General features: G+C 45.9%; 1 protein-coding gene across 1 annotated transcript in view; it reads right to left on the bottom strand.

Annotated features, from left to right (window-relative positions):
- The window catches only part of fgf14 (fibroblast growth factor 14), a 169192-nt gene extending 154682 nt beyond the window's left edge, over nucleotides 1-14510 (bottom strand). Inside the window, exon 1 of the mRNA XM_061226163.1 lies at nucleotides 14015-14510. Coding sequence (XP_061082147.1) covers nucleotides 14015-14222 — 208 coding nt within the window. The 5' untranslated portion in view covers nucleotides 14223-14510. The remainder of the gene's footprint in view (nucleotides 1-14014) is intronic.
- Between the last annotated feature and the right edge of the window lie 862 nt (nucleotides 14511-15372).

Raw genomic sequence — 15372 nt, forward strand, 5'->3', positions numbered from 1 at the left:
TCTCCAACCCTGGTCCTGGAGAGCTACAGGGTCTGCTGCTTTTCCTTGTTACCCAGCAATTAACTGTAATCAACTGCTCTAATTGATTAGTTAACTCACCTCACCTGGTTACTTGGGTCTCAACAGGTGCTGATTTTAAAGTGAAAACAAAAACCAGCAGACTCAGTAGCTCTCCAGGACCAGGGTTGGAGACCCCTGGTATAATGGAAATAGTCATGATGGTGTAATGGAAATAGTCATGATGGTGTAATGGAAATAGTCATGATGGTGTAATGTAAATAGTCATGCTGGTATAATGGAAATAGTCATGATGGTATAATGCAGTGGTCTCCAACCCTGGTCCTGGAGAGCTACAGGGTCTGCTGCTTTTCCTTGTTACCCAGCAATTAACTGTAATCAACTGCTCTAATTGATTAGTTAACTCACCTCACCTGGTTACTTGGGTCTCAACAGGTGCTGATTTTAAAGTGAAAACAAAAACCAGCAGACCCAGTAGCTCTCCAGGACCAGGGTTGGAGACCCCTGGTATAATGGAAATAGTCATGATGGTGTAATGGAAATAGTCATGATGGTGTAATGGAAATAGTCATGATGGTGTAATGGAAATAGTCATGATGGTGTAATGGAAATAGTCATGATGGTGTAATGGAAAGTCATGCTGGTATAATGGTAAAAGCCATAGAAGAATAGCAACAGCAGTATTAACAGCAGTAGTGACAGCAGCTGGCGCTGCAGTCTGCGTCAGATCAGATCCTGACATGTCAGGGCAAACCTGCTCTAGTCCCATGTGCAGGAGGCCTTTTCTGCGGCTCTATAACCTCTCAGCAAGATGACCAGGACACCTGTGCTGTAACTGACTGTGTGTGTGTGTGTGTGTGTGTGTGTGACTGACAGATGGACAGGCAGGCAGGCAGACAGACAGGCAGACAGACAGACAGACAGGCAGAGCTGGGGACAGTAGCTTATTCATTGGAGATGTGTGGGTTCCGCCTACAGGAAGCTGCTTCTTACACAAATACAGTACAGTGTGACAGTCAGTCTCTCTCCCTCCCTCCCTCCCTCCCTCCCTCAGCCTGTAATATCCAGGCCATCATGGTTATATATTGTTGGGACTACATGCTAATTTCAGCTCGTAACCCTTCCGGTGCCCCGCTGACCTTTCTGGCAGTGTGTGTATGTGTGTGTGTGTGTGAGGGAGAAAGAGAGAGGGAGATGTGCTTCCACATCGGTCAATAAGCTATTCCCGATCCACAGTTTTCCCCGGAACGCCGTGCTGTACGGACGCCGTGATATCATCGGCGGTTTGAACACCACGCATTCTCTCATGAGCTGGGCTCAGCAGTCCCACAATGTCTCTAAAACGTGGGACAGACCTGGAAATATTTTGGATAGCCATTGTCCTTATCCACGGCAGTTCAAACGGCTCACATTTGATCACTGTTTCCACACCTCTCGGGTGGAGAGGAAACACCCAGCTGAAGACGTGACCCAGACAACCTTCTGTCCACTGCCATTAAACTGTGAACTCGGGATGAAACGCAACACCGTCCTGCTCCTTTCTCCTCTCCAAACCCGTGATAACACTCTTACATGCTGTGGAGATGAGTTTCACCCCCAGTCTTTAGAGAGATGAGAATCTGCCAGCCCCTCCACACGCTTTCTGAGCGGAGTTTCCCCAGCCCAGAGAGGAGGAACAGAGCCACACGATACAGGAGCCGAAACACCGTCAGACACGATGCTTCCTTTACCCAGAGCGCTCATAAGCGCGCGATAAGGCAATCTGCATTAACAGATTCTGTATTTTGTGAAAGCACGTCTCATCGCCAAACTGCCAGAATGTAACAGATCTTTGAATCCAAGAAAGTAGAACATGGACAAGGGCCTTAAGGTGTTTATGTTTACATTCGGTTATATCATTTAACATTGTGTTTTAAGGAGAGCACCATAATCTAAAAATGTACAGTGACTCATTGCACAGCTACAGTTAATTACCAATTACGTTACAGTCATTCAATAAGTCAATATTGCTGAACGTTTCAACTGCTGCATGTGGCATCATACTAAATCAGACCAACACAAAGACATCAGTACAACACACTAAACCAGGTCACTGATGGTGGAAAAAGAGAAAATCTCAGGTTGTTTTTTCACGTGCAGTTCAGTCCTCCTTCCCCAAGGGGGTGGTAGGGCCTCTATTTCAAGCCTTGTGTCAAAGAAAACGGTGTAATAGCTGCAGTCATCTCAGTAATCATTCAATTACCACTGAGTCAGGCACAAGAGAAGAATAACATCAGTCATCCGAATCCTTTTTCTTTCTCCTTTTTCTTGCCCCTTCTTCCACCCATCAGGAGAGGCTAGGAAAATAAGTAAAATAAAAAAATGAAGTAAAAAATAAATAAAACAAAAAATTTAAAATTTCAATTAAAATTAAAGACTGGGGAAGTCGAGAAAACGTGAATTGCTCCTTCAAATGTCCGTTTTAAGCCACAGCCACTGATCCACAGGTCCATCATTTACACGCCTCGCTTTAGGAAAAACTACTTCCGCAAAGGATGTGCTCATGTTTCCTTAACTTCTGCTTCGAGGAGGAAATTGCAGTGTAACATTGAGGAACCTGCTCTACCATGTTATTGAAATAAATGATATATACAATCATAAAAACAATCCGATTGCAGCAAGGCATTCAAATAAAACCAATGTCTGAAAATGTCACACAATTAATCATGGAAAATGTCCTGCGAGCTACATTTTGCGGTAAAATTGATTTTAATCGTCAGTTGCTTTGCCGATTAAATTACATTTAGACAATTTCCTCATAATATAGAACTGCAGAGTGACAGTCCTCATGGAAGCCAGTAACAGTATGAAATCTGTTCTGCAGACATCCCCACAAAGGCCAGCACACATCTGCTGGCTCTCCTTTTCACCAGATCAGCCCTGTAATATCCTTTTTGGTGACTTCAACAAATGGTTTAATATACTGACAGTTTAGTATTCCATTACATAATTATTCAATTTATACGATGAATCAGCTACCAGTGTTCCATATGCATTCATTAGCCCAAGAATACTCCCAAACTGGCTACAGAGAGATGGTGTGTGTTACTGCAGGTCATGACTACAGAGAGATGGTGTGTTTACGGCAGGTCATGACTACAGAGAGATGGTGTGTTTACGGCAGGTCATGACTACAGAGAGATGGTGTGTTTACAACAGGTCATGACTACAGAGAGATGGTGTGTTTACGGCAGGTCATGACTACAGAGAGATGGTGTGTTTACAACAGGTCATGACTACAGAGAGATGGTGTGTTTACGGCAGGTCATGACTACAGAGAGATGGTGTGTTTACGGCAGGTCATGACTATAGAGAGATGGTGTGTTTACGGCAGGTCATGACTACAGAGAGATGGTGTGTTTACGGCAGGTCATGACTACAGAGAGATGGTGTGTTTTACTGCAGGTCATGACTACAGAGAGATGGTGTGTTTACGGCAGGTCATGACTACAGAGAGATGGTGTGTTTACGGCAGGTCATGACTATAGAGAGATGGTGTGTTTACGGCAGGTCATGACTACAGAGAGATGGTGTGTTTACTGCAGGTCATGACTACAGAGAGATGGTGTGTTTACGGCAGGTCATGACTACAGAGAGATGGTGTGTTTACGGCAGGTCATGACTACAGAGAGATGGTGTGTTTACGGCAGGTCATGACTACAGAGAGATGGTGTGTTTACTGCAGGTCATGACTACAGAGAGATGGTGTGTTTACGGCAGGTCATGACTACAGAGAGATGGTGTGTTTACTGCAGGTCATGAATCCAGCAAAATGAGCACAAATTAGTTCCACCTGCCAAAGAATTATCCATGTCAAGTGGCAATCAGTGCTACGGGTCTTGTAGCTGTTTTTGGATTTCGCGAACAGTATTTTTTGTCGTACACAGCTAAAGCTCCCACTTCAGCTACAAATGGAAAATAGTTCAGTTCGGCCAACCTTAACCCCACATTGCTCCCCGGGCGCTGCACTGTGGCTGCCCACTGCTCCTAGGTAACTAGGATGGGTCAAATGCAGAGGACAAATTACCCCACGGGGTTCAATAAAAGTGTATCTATCTTCACGGCGTAATTCACTAGAGACACTGAAATGAACTGAATGAGTTTGACATGTAAAGAAGGGTGTACACAACCAAGCCCTGAACTGTGAAAATGAACCAGTAGGACTGATTCAAGACAGACCTGGGTCAAATACGTCATTGCTTTGGATTCAAATACTTTTCTGTGCTTTACTGAGCTTGACTGGTGTGTATTGGAACCTATGAATTACTCAAACTCAAAAAGTGCAACCCCCCCTTCTGGTCCTCTTGGTTGGCTCAAATATACCAGGCAAGATCAATCAAGCAAAAAGATCAATCAATCGAAAAGCATTTGAATCCGAAACCATTTCATATTTGACCCAGGTCTGATTCCAGCCGACTGCATTCACTTGCCAATGCGAAAGAAAAAAGGCTGATATAAGGCATTCTAGCAATTCCACCAATTCACAGTTAATTGCTTGTTTGCCGATCATTCAAACCTGCATATTGGCTCATGCGCTTCAGTTGTTCTTCAGCCGGCTGTTGTGTTTATGGTTCACGTCACATAAATCCAGCTGTTACACATTCACAGAACAAACCACATTACACTGCTTTCCGGGCAGCACACTTTCGTAATCGGAATAAGTAGGAAAACACAGGGGTGCAGAGAGTTTCTGAAATATTACTCTGGCACCAGTCCTGCCAAACAGCCAAGAGCTGAGAAGTGCAGACACTGTAGGCCGAGCATTTCCCGCAACAAACACTACCAAGTGCACAAGCAGGCTTCCATAAAAGCATTTACACACTGTCTGGAAAAAGCCACTTGTTTTGTTAATTGAGAATAATGTGTAATATGTTAATGAATGTTTGAAAACAAACAGGGGCCTGTAAATGACATCGAGGGGCTCAGTAAAAGCACTGCTCGTGCTCCCGGTAGATGTGTGAGTGAATAATTTAGAGTCCATCTGCAGGAGCGCGGGGTGGTGTGCAGCGGATATGGAGCGCTTTCCTCAGGGGGAAAAAACAGCAGATCTCTCACACGGTGCTGCCCAGCTGCATTCTGGGATTATGCGTTTCCTGGCAGGGCCGTTACAAGCAGCCTGTAGCCTCGTGGCTAAGGTACGCGACTGGGACCCGGAAGGATGGTGGTCCAAGCCCTGGTTCAGCCACGGTATGATCTGCACAGCTGTTGGGCCCGTGAGCAAGGCCCTTAACCCCACATTGCTCCTGCTTAGTCTAATCACGAAGCAAACCCTAATCCCCACAGCAGGGCTGACCTTGACCCTAACCCCCAGCAGCAGGGCTGACCCTAACCCCCGCAGAGAGGCAGCAGGGCTGACCCTGACCCCCACAGCAGGGCTGACCCTAAATTCGCCCTCTGTCCCATGCTAGGCTCCGCCCCTCCTGTCAGACACACGGACTTCAGCAGAACCATGTATTTTGTGGGAGGTGCCGCAGTTCTGTGTGACATCTGAAGTTGCACACGGACGGACAGACAGGAGCGTGTACAGACAGGAGCGCGTACAGACAGGAGCGCGTACAGACAGGGGAGCGCGCAGACAGGAGTGCGTGCAGACGTTATAAACTGCCTTCAGCAACAGGGGAATAGGTGCATCATTCACGTTACGTGGGCACTTTCTGCGAAGTCCTTCAAGAGATTTACAGATAATTGTCGGTAATATTCCGCGGACGGCCTATAATTAGCCGGTTTGCCAGCGGTGTTGGAGGCAGGGTTTCAATGTGATCGGCTGCAGCTTCACACATAAATCTCACCGTCACGCCGTCCCTGCAGCGTGATGTCAGCGGTCTCAGACTTCCGGAGAAAGCACCGTCACACACGCCTGACAGCGCCAGCCTGCCTTTTTACAGCAGTGTTAACGACAACAGAAATAACGAACGACTCATATTCACACGTGAAGTAACGGGCGTCGTATAACCACAGCATGACATCACGAACTGCCACTGCCCAGAATGATCCGGTAAGAGTCTCAGAATACTATATTATAATATTATAATCAAACATTATTTTCACAAGTATATAACAAATGAGTGCATTTGAGAAGTTATGTATATCGAGTTATAAACTACAGACCACTGCATGAGAATAAATAAATTACAAAATAATAATACTTTGAATTCAAATTTGATTCTACATCATTTTAAGCATTTCTGCTTTATTTTGTTTTTAAGAGACAGGCTCAGTTCTGTCAAACGGCACCAGGAAATGGATAACGCACTTCACTGATCATAATTTCTCATTCTCCATATTGCAGGATACAAAACCGGCAGTATTGTGCTCTCAGGAACTAGCTGGGAGAAAGAAGCATTTATAAGTACATCACAGAGCTGCATTAAAACCCGGGAACCAAAAAAAACACTTTACAACTCCCATTCAGCGTCTCTGCAGCATTTTCTCGACCACACATTGTGGGGTCTGGACTACATGTTACACAGCGTAGGGTAGGGTCTCGACTACACGTTAAACAGCACAGTGTCTGGTATGGGTATGCATTTATCCCTGGGTAGTGCACTTATCCCTTGTTATGGGTATGAACTTTGCACTTTGTTGTACGTTGCTCTGGATAAAGAGCGTCTGCCAAATGCCATTGATGTAATGTAATGTAAAGTGTGTTAAACTGCACAGAAATTATTTGTAACCACATAAACACGTCTTAAAGTATGCACTCAAATTTAGAAATGTGTAATACTTTAGTATTTTCACACCAATGTATTTTTTTTCCATCCACTTCCTGGAAAACAAGATTTCACATCAACTTGTGTCAATTTTCCGTTCCCCTCCCAATCAATATCCTTTTCACACAGCGGCACACAGACTCATTTGATGTTTCACTTGCGTACGAGTCATATCACAGAAGCTGGTGCTGCTCTAACTTCCACTTCATCTCTTCTTTAAAGAAGATGTTAGCGTAGCGACAAGAATTTTATATCCACACCCCATCAATAAAGACATGTACAATTCATCTGTACAAACAATTATGGAAGTCTTTGAAACATTGCATGAAATCTAGGCCTACAGTATGTTTAGTACCACGATAACAACGTGCAGTATGTTCAGGCCTCGTCAACACCGTTTCCTGTGTGAGGGCTGCATATCTGTTCTGTGAATGAGGAGGAGGGATGGAGTGTATGAGGAGGGAGGGATGGAGTGAGGGAGGAGGGAGGGATGGAGTGAGGGAGGAGAGGAGGGATGGAGTGAGGGAGGAGGGATGGAGTGAGGGAGGAGGGAGGGATGGAGTGTATGAGGAGGGAGGGATGGAGTGTATGAGGAGGGATGGAGTGTATGAGGAGGGAGGGATGGATGGAGTGTATGAGGAGGGAGGGATGGAGGGAGGGAGGAGGGAGGGATGGAGTGTATGAGGAGGGAGGGATGGAGTGTATGAGGAAGGAGGGATGGAGTGAGGGAGGAGGGAGGGATGGAGTGTATGAGGAGGGAGGGATGGAGTGAGGGAGGAGGGAGGGATGGAGTGAGGGAGGAGGGAGGGATGGAGTGTATGAGGAGGGAGGGATGGAGTGTATGAGGAGGGAGGGATGGAGGGAGGGAGGAGGGAGGGATGGAGGGAGGGAGGAGGGAGGGATGGAGTGTATGAGGAGGGAGGGATGGAGTGTATGAGGAAGGAGGGATGGAGTGAGGGAGGAGGGAGGGATGGAGTGTATGAGGGAGGGATGGAGTGAGGGAGGAGGGAGGGATGGAGTGTATGAGGAGGGAGGGATGGAGTGAGGGAGGAGGGAGGGATGGAGTGTATGAGGAGGGAGGGATGGAGTGAGGGAGGAGGGAAGGATGGAGTGTATGAGGAGGGAGGGATGGAGTGTATGAGGAGAGAGAGATGGAGTGTGGGATGGAGTGAGGGAGGAGGGAGGGATGGAGGGAGGGAGGAGAGGAGGGGTGCAGCATCAGGACACTTGGCTGATTGTATCTCCGCGCGGTCTCTCTCTCTCTTAACCTGGTGGCAGAATGACACAGCTACAGCCTCATTATCTGCTAATTGAAATATGTGAACTGCTCTTTGAAGGACTCTCCAGCTCTGCCTCTCTCAAAACCAACAACTTATTCACCTTATAACACACAGAGATATGTGTGTGTGTGTGTGTGTGTGAGAGAGCGTGTGTGTGTGTGTGTGTGAGTGTGAGTGAGTGTGTGTGAGAGAGCGTGTGTGTGTGTGCGTGTGTGAGTGTGTGAGAGAGAGTATGTGTGTGAGAGTGTGTGTGTGTGAATGAGAGTGAGTGTGTGTCTGTGTGAGAGTGTGTGTGTGCATGTATGTGTGCGTGTGCAAGTGTGAGTGTGTATGAGAGTCTGTGTGAGTGCATGTATGAGAGTGTGTGTGAGTGTGTGTATGACAGTGTGTGTGTGTGTGTGTGTATTTTCTCTGTGCCCCCTATTTTCTACTTTTTTGGAACAGTCAATAATATTCACCCAATCAGCACTCAGTGCTGAAACCTCCACGGATGATGTCACCGACCACAGTTCAGAAGTTGTGTTCACACAGACATCAGATGGAGCAGGACTCTGCAGTTCAACAGCCAACCAGCAGGGGGCGGTGCTGGACGATGAGAGGCTGTCGTCCCTGCTGGCTGAACATCCTGCCTGGAGGGGGTCCGATCTCATCACAAAATGGTCTCTGTGGGTGTGGGTTTCACCTTGCCCGGCACTAAACCACCGGATTCACCTCAGTAACTCATCAGGGTCCTCAATCAAGACCTCCATTAGCAGAATCAGGTGCTATAGTGCAGGGCTAAAACAAAAACCTGCACCCACACCAACCTTTTTCAGATAAGACAGGACACCCCGGCACAAGAGGCATTGTGCATCTCCCCATGTGGGTGCCAGTCCCACTGAACACTGGTATGATGCCTTAGATACCAGATCATGGAGCAGGGCTGCCCAACCTTGTACCTGGAGATCTACCATCGCGTAGGTTTTCACTCCAACCCTAACAAAGCACACCTCATTCAACAGCTAGAGCAGGGCTGCCCAACCCCGTTCCTGGAAATCTACCATCCTGTAGGTTTTCACTCCAACCCAACAGCTAGAGCAGGGCTGCGCAACCCTGCTGGGTCTATGAACAGTAAATTCAGGATACAGATGTGAGGTCTATTGAGGCCATTGGAAGACACTGAAATGACTGTTCATTGACCCAGCGCGAGACGATGCGTGCTTTTTGACATGACACAGTGTCCTGCTGAGAGTATCCGTTTGAAACAGGGTAGCCTGTGGCCCTACAGTGATACAGGGTAGCCTGTGGCCCTACAGTGAAACAGGGTAGCCTGCGGCCCTACAGTGATACAGGGTAGCCTGTGGCCCCACAGTGATACAGGGTAGCCTGTGGCCCTACAGTGATACAGGGTAGCCTGTGGCCCTACAGTGATACAGGGTAGCCTGTGGCCCTACAGTGATACAGGGTAGCCTGTGGCCCTACAGTGAAACAGGGTAGCCTGCGGCCCTACAGTGATACAGGGTAGCCTGTGGCCCCACAGTGATACAGGGTAGCCTGTGGCCCTACAGTGATACAGGGTAGCGTGTGGCCCTACAGTGATACAGGGTAGCCTGCGGCCCTACAGTGATACAGGGTAGCCTGTGGCCCTACAGTGATACAGGGTAGCCTGTGGCCCCACAGTGATACAGGGAAGCCTGTGGCCCTACAGTGATACAGGGTAGCGTGTGGCCCTACAGTGATACAGGGTAGCCTGTGGCCCCACAGTGATACAGGGTAGCCTGTGGCCCTACAGTGATACAGGGTAGCGTGTGGCCCTACAGTGATACAGGGTAGCCTGTGGCCCCACAGTGAAACAGGGTAGCCTGTGGCCCTACAGTGAAACAGGGTAGCCTGCGGCCCTACAGTGATGGACATGGACAGCAACAATGCTCAGGTATGCTGCTGCTGGGGCATTCTACTGATGCTCAACTGTTATTAAGGGGCCTATGGTGAGCCAGGAAAACATTCCCCACGCCATCACACCACCCGCAGCCTGCACCCCTGACACCGAGCAAGATGGATCCAAGAATGAGTGTTGTTCTCAGCAAATTCTGACCCCAGCATCTGCACAGCGCTGCAGAAATGGAGATTAGCCTGAGGCAGTGGTTTCCCATCTGTTAAACTGTCCGGTCGTGGTGACGACACGCCCACTCACTGTAGCCTCATCTTCCTGTTCTTAGGCGACGGGAGAGGCGCCCGGCACGGCCTTCTGCTGCTGAAGCCCATTCTCTCCACGCGCTGTGCGTGCAGAGAGGCCCTTCCGCACAGCTCTTACTTCAGAACGTGTGGTCTTTCTGGGCGCCTTTGAAACGGTCTGCCCCGTCTCCTCTGGGCTTCCTCATTAACACGGTGCTTTTGTGACGGAAACTGACGGAACCTGTGTCTGCACTATTCTCTGTAAAGAGCCAACGTCACTTACGGTAGATGGACATACTGTAGGTGGCCACCGAGTGTGCAGGACACACACAGTGCAGCTGTGAAATCAGTCTTATAGACTGTTTCTACACACATTACATTACCATTACCATAGTAAACGCATCATAAAGTTGACTTATTTCTAAATGTAATAAAATGGTCGGGTAAGATGAAAGTTAGATGACAGCAGTGCATGATAAATGATGTAATAACAGGAAGAAAACAAAATTGGGAAGAAAATGCGAATGTAAAACAAAATCATGAGGAAAATGTCACTCCAAATACATTCAAAATTCATGGGAAGATCAAGGCAATGATGCAATGGCAAGCTGAAAAACGCATTCATAAACAGAAACTCCAGAAGAACTCAATCTCAGCAAGATGGTGAACTGATTCAATGGTAACTAAGGAGCGTTTATATTTCTACACTATTTATGTGATCATATTGAAGTCATAATTGAACATACTGTGTCAGGAAAAAGGATTAGTCAATGCGAAGCTGGATATGACTTTCCCGAATTAGTACACAAAAGTTAGATTGTATGCTAGGCTAAGTAGAAAAGTTGGTTAAGTCCATGGAATGCAGGTTATTATACTACCGGTTAAGAGAAAACTGCATGCTTGAGCTATTATCCCATGTGTAAATAAATATACACACTGAGAAAATAAGCATCTTCACCTACTGTATAGTTCACAGTTTACCCTTCAGTAGTGTGATTCCAATATTATTATTTTTTAAACTTGTAAACCAGCTGTGTAAAACAAATAACAAATATCATTCAGATATTTATTATTAACTAGCATGAAAATTGTGATTTCATTTCAGCAATACACTAAAAACCTGCACAAACTGTCCAGGGTTACAGGAAGTGATGTAGAGAGAGGCCACTTCCTGCTGAGCTGAACAGTTTACTTCCCAATGCTTCACAGAAAACGAGTATAAGCTCACATCCGATTTCCCATTAGAAATAAGCAAGCTATCACATCCTGATGACTTCGCAGAATTCTAGATCTCAATTGTTGATGGGTGAAAATAAGACTTCCTCGGACAAAGATGTCAAGGTTGTCCAAAATATACCAGTCTGCACAGTGCTTACAAAACATAGTTATTTAACTTTGCTGGACCGAACATGCTTCAGCACTGAGGCCTTGATTGTTTTGCCGTTAATGTTAATAAGGACAAAGCAAATGTTTACGTTGTGTTCATTTCAACACAGTATAAATGCCATGAACATGAGTGAACAAGCCAGCGTACTGCCCAAAGTGTACGTTCCCGCTGCACTTCCACATCGGTTAAGTCTACGTGCTATCTGCTCCCTTTTGCTCCCGACTGAAAATAAACCAGTGTTTACCTCACGCCACAAACGCAAGCAGTCTCCGTCGACACAGTTGCCACTGTCAGACAAACGCTAACCGGCTGGAGGACTATCTGAAACTGCCATCTGCTGGGGCAGGAGGCCACCGAGCAACACTGCCGCAGCACTGCAACTCTTACAACTTACTGATCTGCTCTAAAACAAACGCGTATTCTGATGTCTGTTACCGCACCACGAACGACCGATTCAACACATAACGCTACTGTAAAATAAAAATATTGATAAATAAATAAAACCATTCGTCGATACAGAGGCCGCTGCTGTGCTTTTGGGGGATGCATAATGAAGTCTCGGTGGTTTAAAATGAGCCATGGCCTGTGCTGCACCGCGTTTGCTTTAACTGGGCTTGAAAAATACTCAAATAATAATTTGCTAACATGAATGATAATAAACCCGAGTTTCATTTCTTAAACACTAAATATTTTGCTTCTGGGCACGTCGTTTTTACGTGGTTGCCCCTGACCACCACTTTTAATCACAACTTTTTTTTGTATGTCGTAGGCTACTGCCTTTACGCGTGAAAACTATTGTTTTTTCAGTGTGGGGGGTAACACCATAAGCAATTGCGAAGTCTGCGTTAAATCACAATGGCAATTGTCTTCTCAGTTCAATCATAGTAAAGACTGCCTAAATACCTTGAAAGCAATCTGCTCAGTGGAATCGTAAAAGAGTGCATGCTCGAGCGTGTTATGGATATTACACAGGCCTATTGAATCGATTATCGCCATTTCACATCCAACTGGTGCCTCCTAGGTTCCCGCATCCATAGCGTAAAAACCTCAAACCGCAGTGGATAGTGCATTTTGAATAATGCCGTTTAAACAATGTGACCGGCACTACAGTTGATGGCCAGAACGCAGAAGTGCAGACTGCTGCAATGTAGCTAAACGTGGTGCCACTTGAAGCCCTTTTTTTGTTTGTTTTTTATAACATAACGATTTGTTACGCTGTCCCTCGAGCGCTACTTCTGGAAGTTGGTGTTTTGCTGCGGCACATGAGGGGAGGAAATCCACACAGCTGTTTCCACACGAACGCGTCTTTACTTAAACAATCAGCTCATCGTTTCTGCCGTACGATACATTTTGGGTTACCTTTCCCCCTTTGTTCCCCTTTACAGTGCGAGATGGCAGTTATAGAATGGACAGCAAATCAAATGATTTTGCCCGTCAATCGTGCGGTGTCAGCAACGGCAAAATTGCTATGATCTACTACACTGCAGTGCCAACGTCGAAGAAAGAAAGCAGAGCTTTTTTTTATCCCTATGACTGCCAACCACATCAACTTCGAGTCAAACCGTATCTTACACAGAGTAATCATCCATTACACTTTCGTCCCATCTATTCTCCAATTCATAACAACAACCTGTTTGAAGCATATTTAGAAATGTCGAAAAACCGTGTTCTAAATCAGACATAATATACCGGAATAGTATCTGCACTTTTACGCATCCGTTCTCTGCACAGCTTTGAATCGCAGATGTAAATAAAAGAGGTAGACGCTAGCACTGCTGAACCACTGATTATATACATTAATTTAAATAAATGGTATATCCCTAAAGTTGAATCAGTCTATATATTTACATATGTACGAGTATATTCCCTTCTTATTAAAGGTTTGCATTCCCCTAAATTACTCAACAGGACAATACGATCTGTAAGTATTTGTTCTGTGCCTTGTATTTATATGCGAACAATAACATAGAATGGGAATATGGCTAATTGCACAGCATTTCGAGGTGGGATTAATCAGCATGTTCGCCTGAAACACTGGCGAAGTGTAGCAGGAAAAAATGCTGCTGCAGCAATCCAGAAATGAAACCTGTATACGGAAAACCACAAGCAACACAAGGTACGATGACCGCGTCTGTGTCATTACATTCTTCGGTACATTTAAAAGTAATTGACGATCATACGACAGAGCCTTCCCAAAAAGTTGTAAGCGCCATGGTCAGCCTGCTGTAGTGTTGCAGGTCTTTTCGTTGTGGTGTTTTAACGCCGAGCTCTCCCCGCCTCGGCAGCAGTGTGGATACTACGGGATAAGTTATTCCCCGATCCCCCCGCATTCACTCGCTCCAGTGTGATTGCAGAGCCAGCAGCACCTCTAAATTATGTATAACTGTGCAATCAACGCGAAGGGAATCAATGCACCGTTAACTTACCACTTGGATTCTTGTTTTTCTTAAGACTCTTGCCACAAAGACACTGCAGCATATGCGTTCCTTTGCTGAAAATGTTCCAAAGAAACCACATTGATTTGGGCGAAGAGCAATCCAGCGGCTTAGACACCCTGATAAGGAAGAGATCCTCGCGGTTGCATAATAATTCAATTGGATCAGTTCTCCTGGACAGGGCTACGAACTGTACCATAGAAAAATATGTAATTTTCCAATCTTCGGCGTTTTTCGTTCACGTGGTAAAATATTTCGGTAGACTTCTGAACGAAGGTTATGTTCCGCCTGAGTATAAATGACGATACTACCTCCTGGTAGTCAGTAATAAAAAATATACTCTATAAATTGCATGTGTCGCACCGGAGCTGAGTGCAGCCGGTAAACAAACAGAACTAACGTGAAAACAGTAAAACACGGAGGGCTTCCGGAGAGAAAACCATTGCCTATTAGTTCATCAGTCTGAAGGAAGGGTGGATCAGCACAGCATCGTAGCCAACAGGGGATGCATCCTATGCGAAGACTGCAACGGTCGCTCCAACAAAACAACACATACCCAAATGAAGTCAGAACACACAGCGTTCTTCTTTAAACCTCACTGATAGCCCAGATCAATATCCACCAAGCCCCTTCCTCGTCGCTTTAAATAACATCGGCATTCGGCAAGCCGAGGTTTGATAATTCCCTTTAAAACCAAACGTGAATCCGGATGCTTTAAGGTTAGTTCTCATTAGTTTCTCTGTCTTTATAAAAAATTACGAACGCATCAGTGGCATCCCTGTCCCCTCCAAAAGTGTAGCGCGTCCGGGAATTGTTTTTGCGTGAATTTCGCTCCAGCTTGGATCTGTGTGTTAGAAAATAGACGAGGGGGAGGAGGGGTTGAATTGAAAGATTGGCTTTCCATTACGTAAACACGTGGTTTGAACACCGTCACCAACGAGACGTTTTCGGCATTTCGGGGAGAAAATATTGTCACAAATCTGATGAATGAACGAGTCAGCTCAGGATTTTTAGAATTGAGCATCCCTTCAAAAATACGCACATTGCAGCCAATAGAAGGACTACAGCTCTTTGCGTTCGATGGTCAGCTGCATTCATGAATAGCGATTTCTTTGCATTTAAAGACTGCATCAAAACTTAAGTCTACACCGAATCCAACACGGATGGGAAGGTAAGATCACCCTCACAATGCGGCAACGTATATTGTCCGTATAATCAACAAGTCGCTCTTATAATTTCTTTTTTTGTCGTTATTGTCTTCAGTATTCGTTGATGGGAGGTCATTCTCAACTTAACACAATATTTGGGAATGCGTAGAGAAGTTGGTGTCCTGGCATTCGCTTGAGAAC

The sequence above is a fragment of the Conger conger genome, chromosome 17 (assembly GCF_963514075.1).
Source record: "Conger conger chromosome 17, fConCon1.1, whole genome shotgun sequence".
NCBI classification, from domain to species: Eukaryota; Metazoa; Chordata; class Actinopteri; order Anguilliformes; family Congridae; genus Conger; species Conger conger.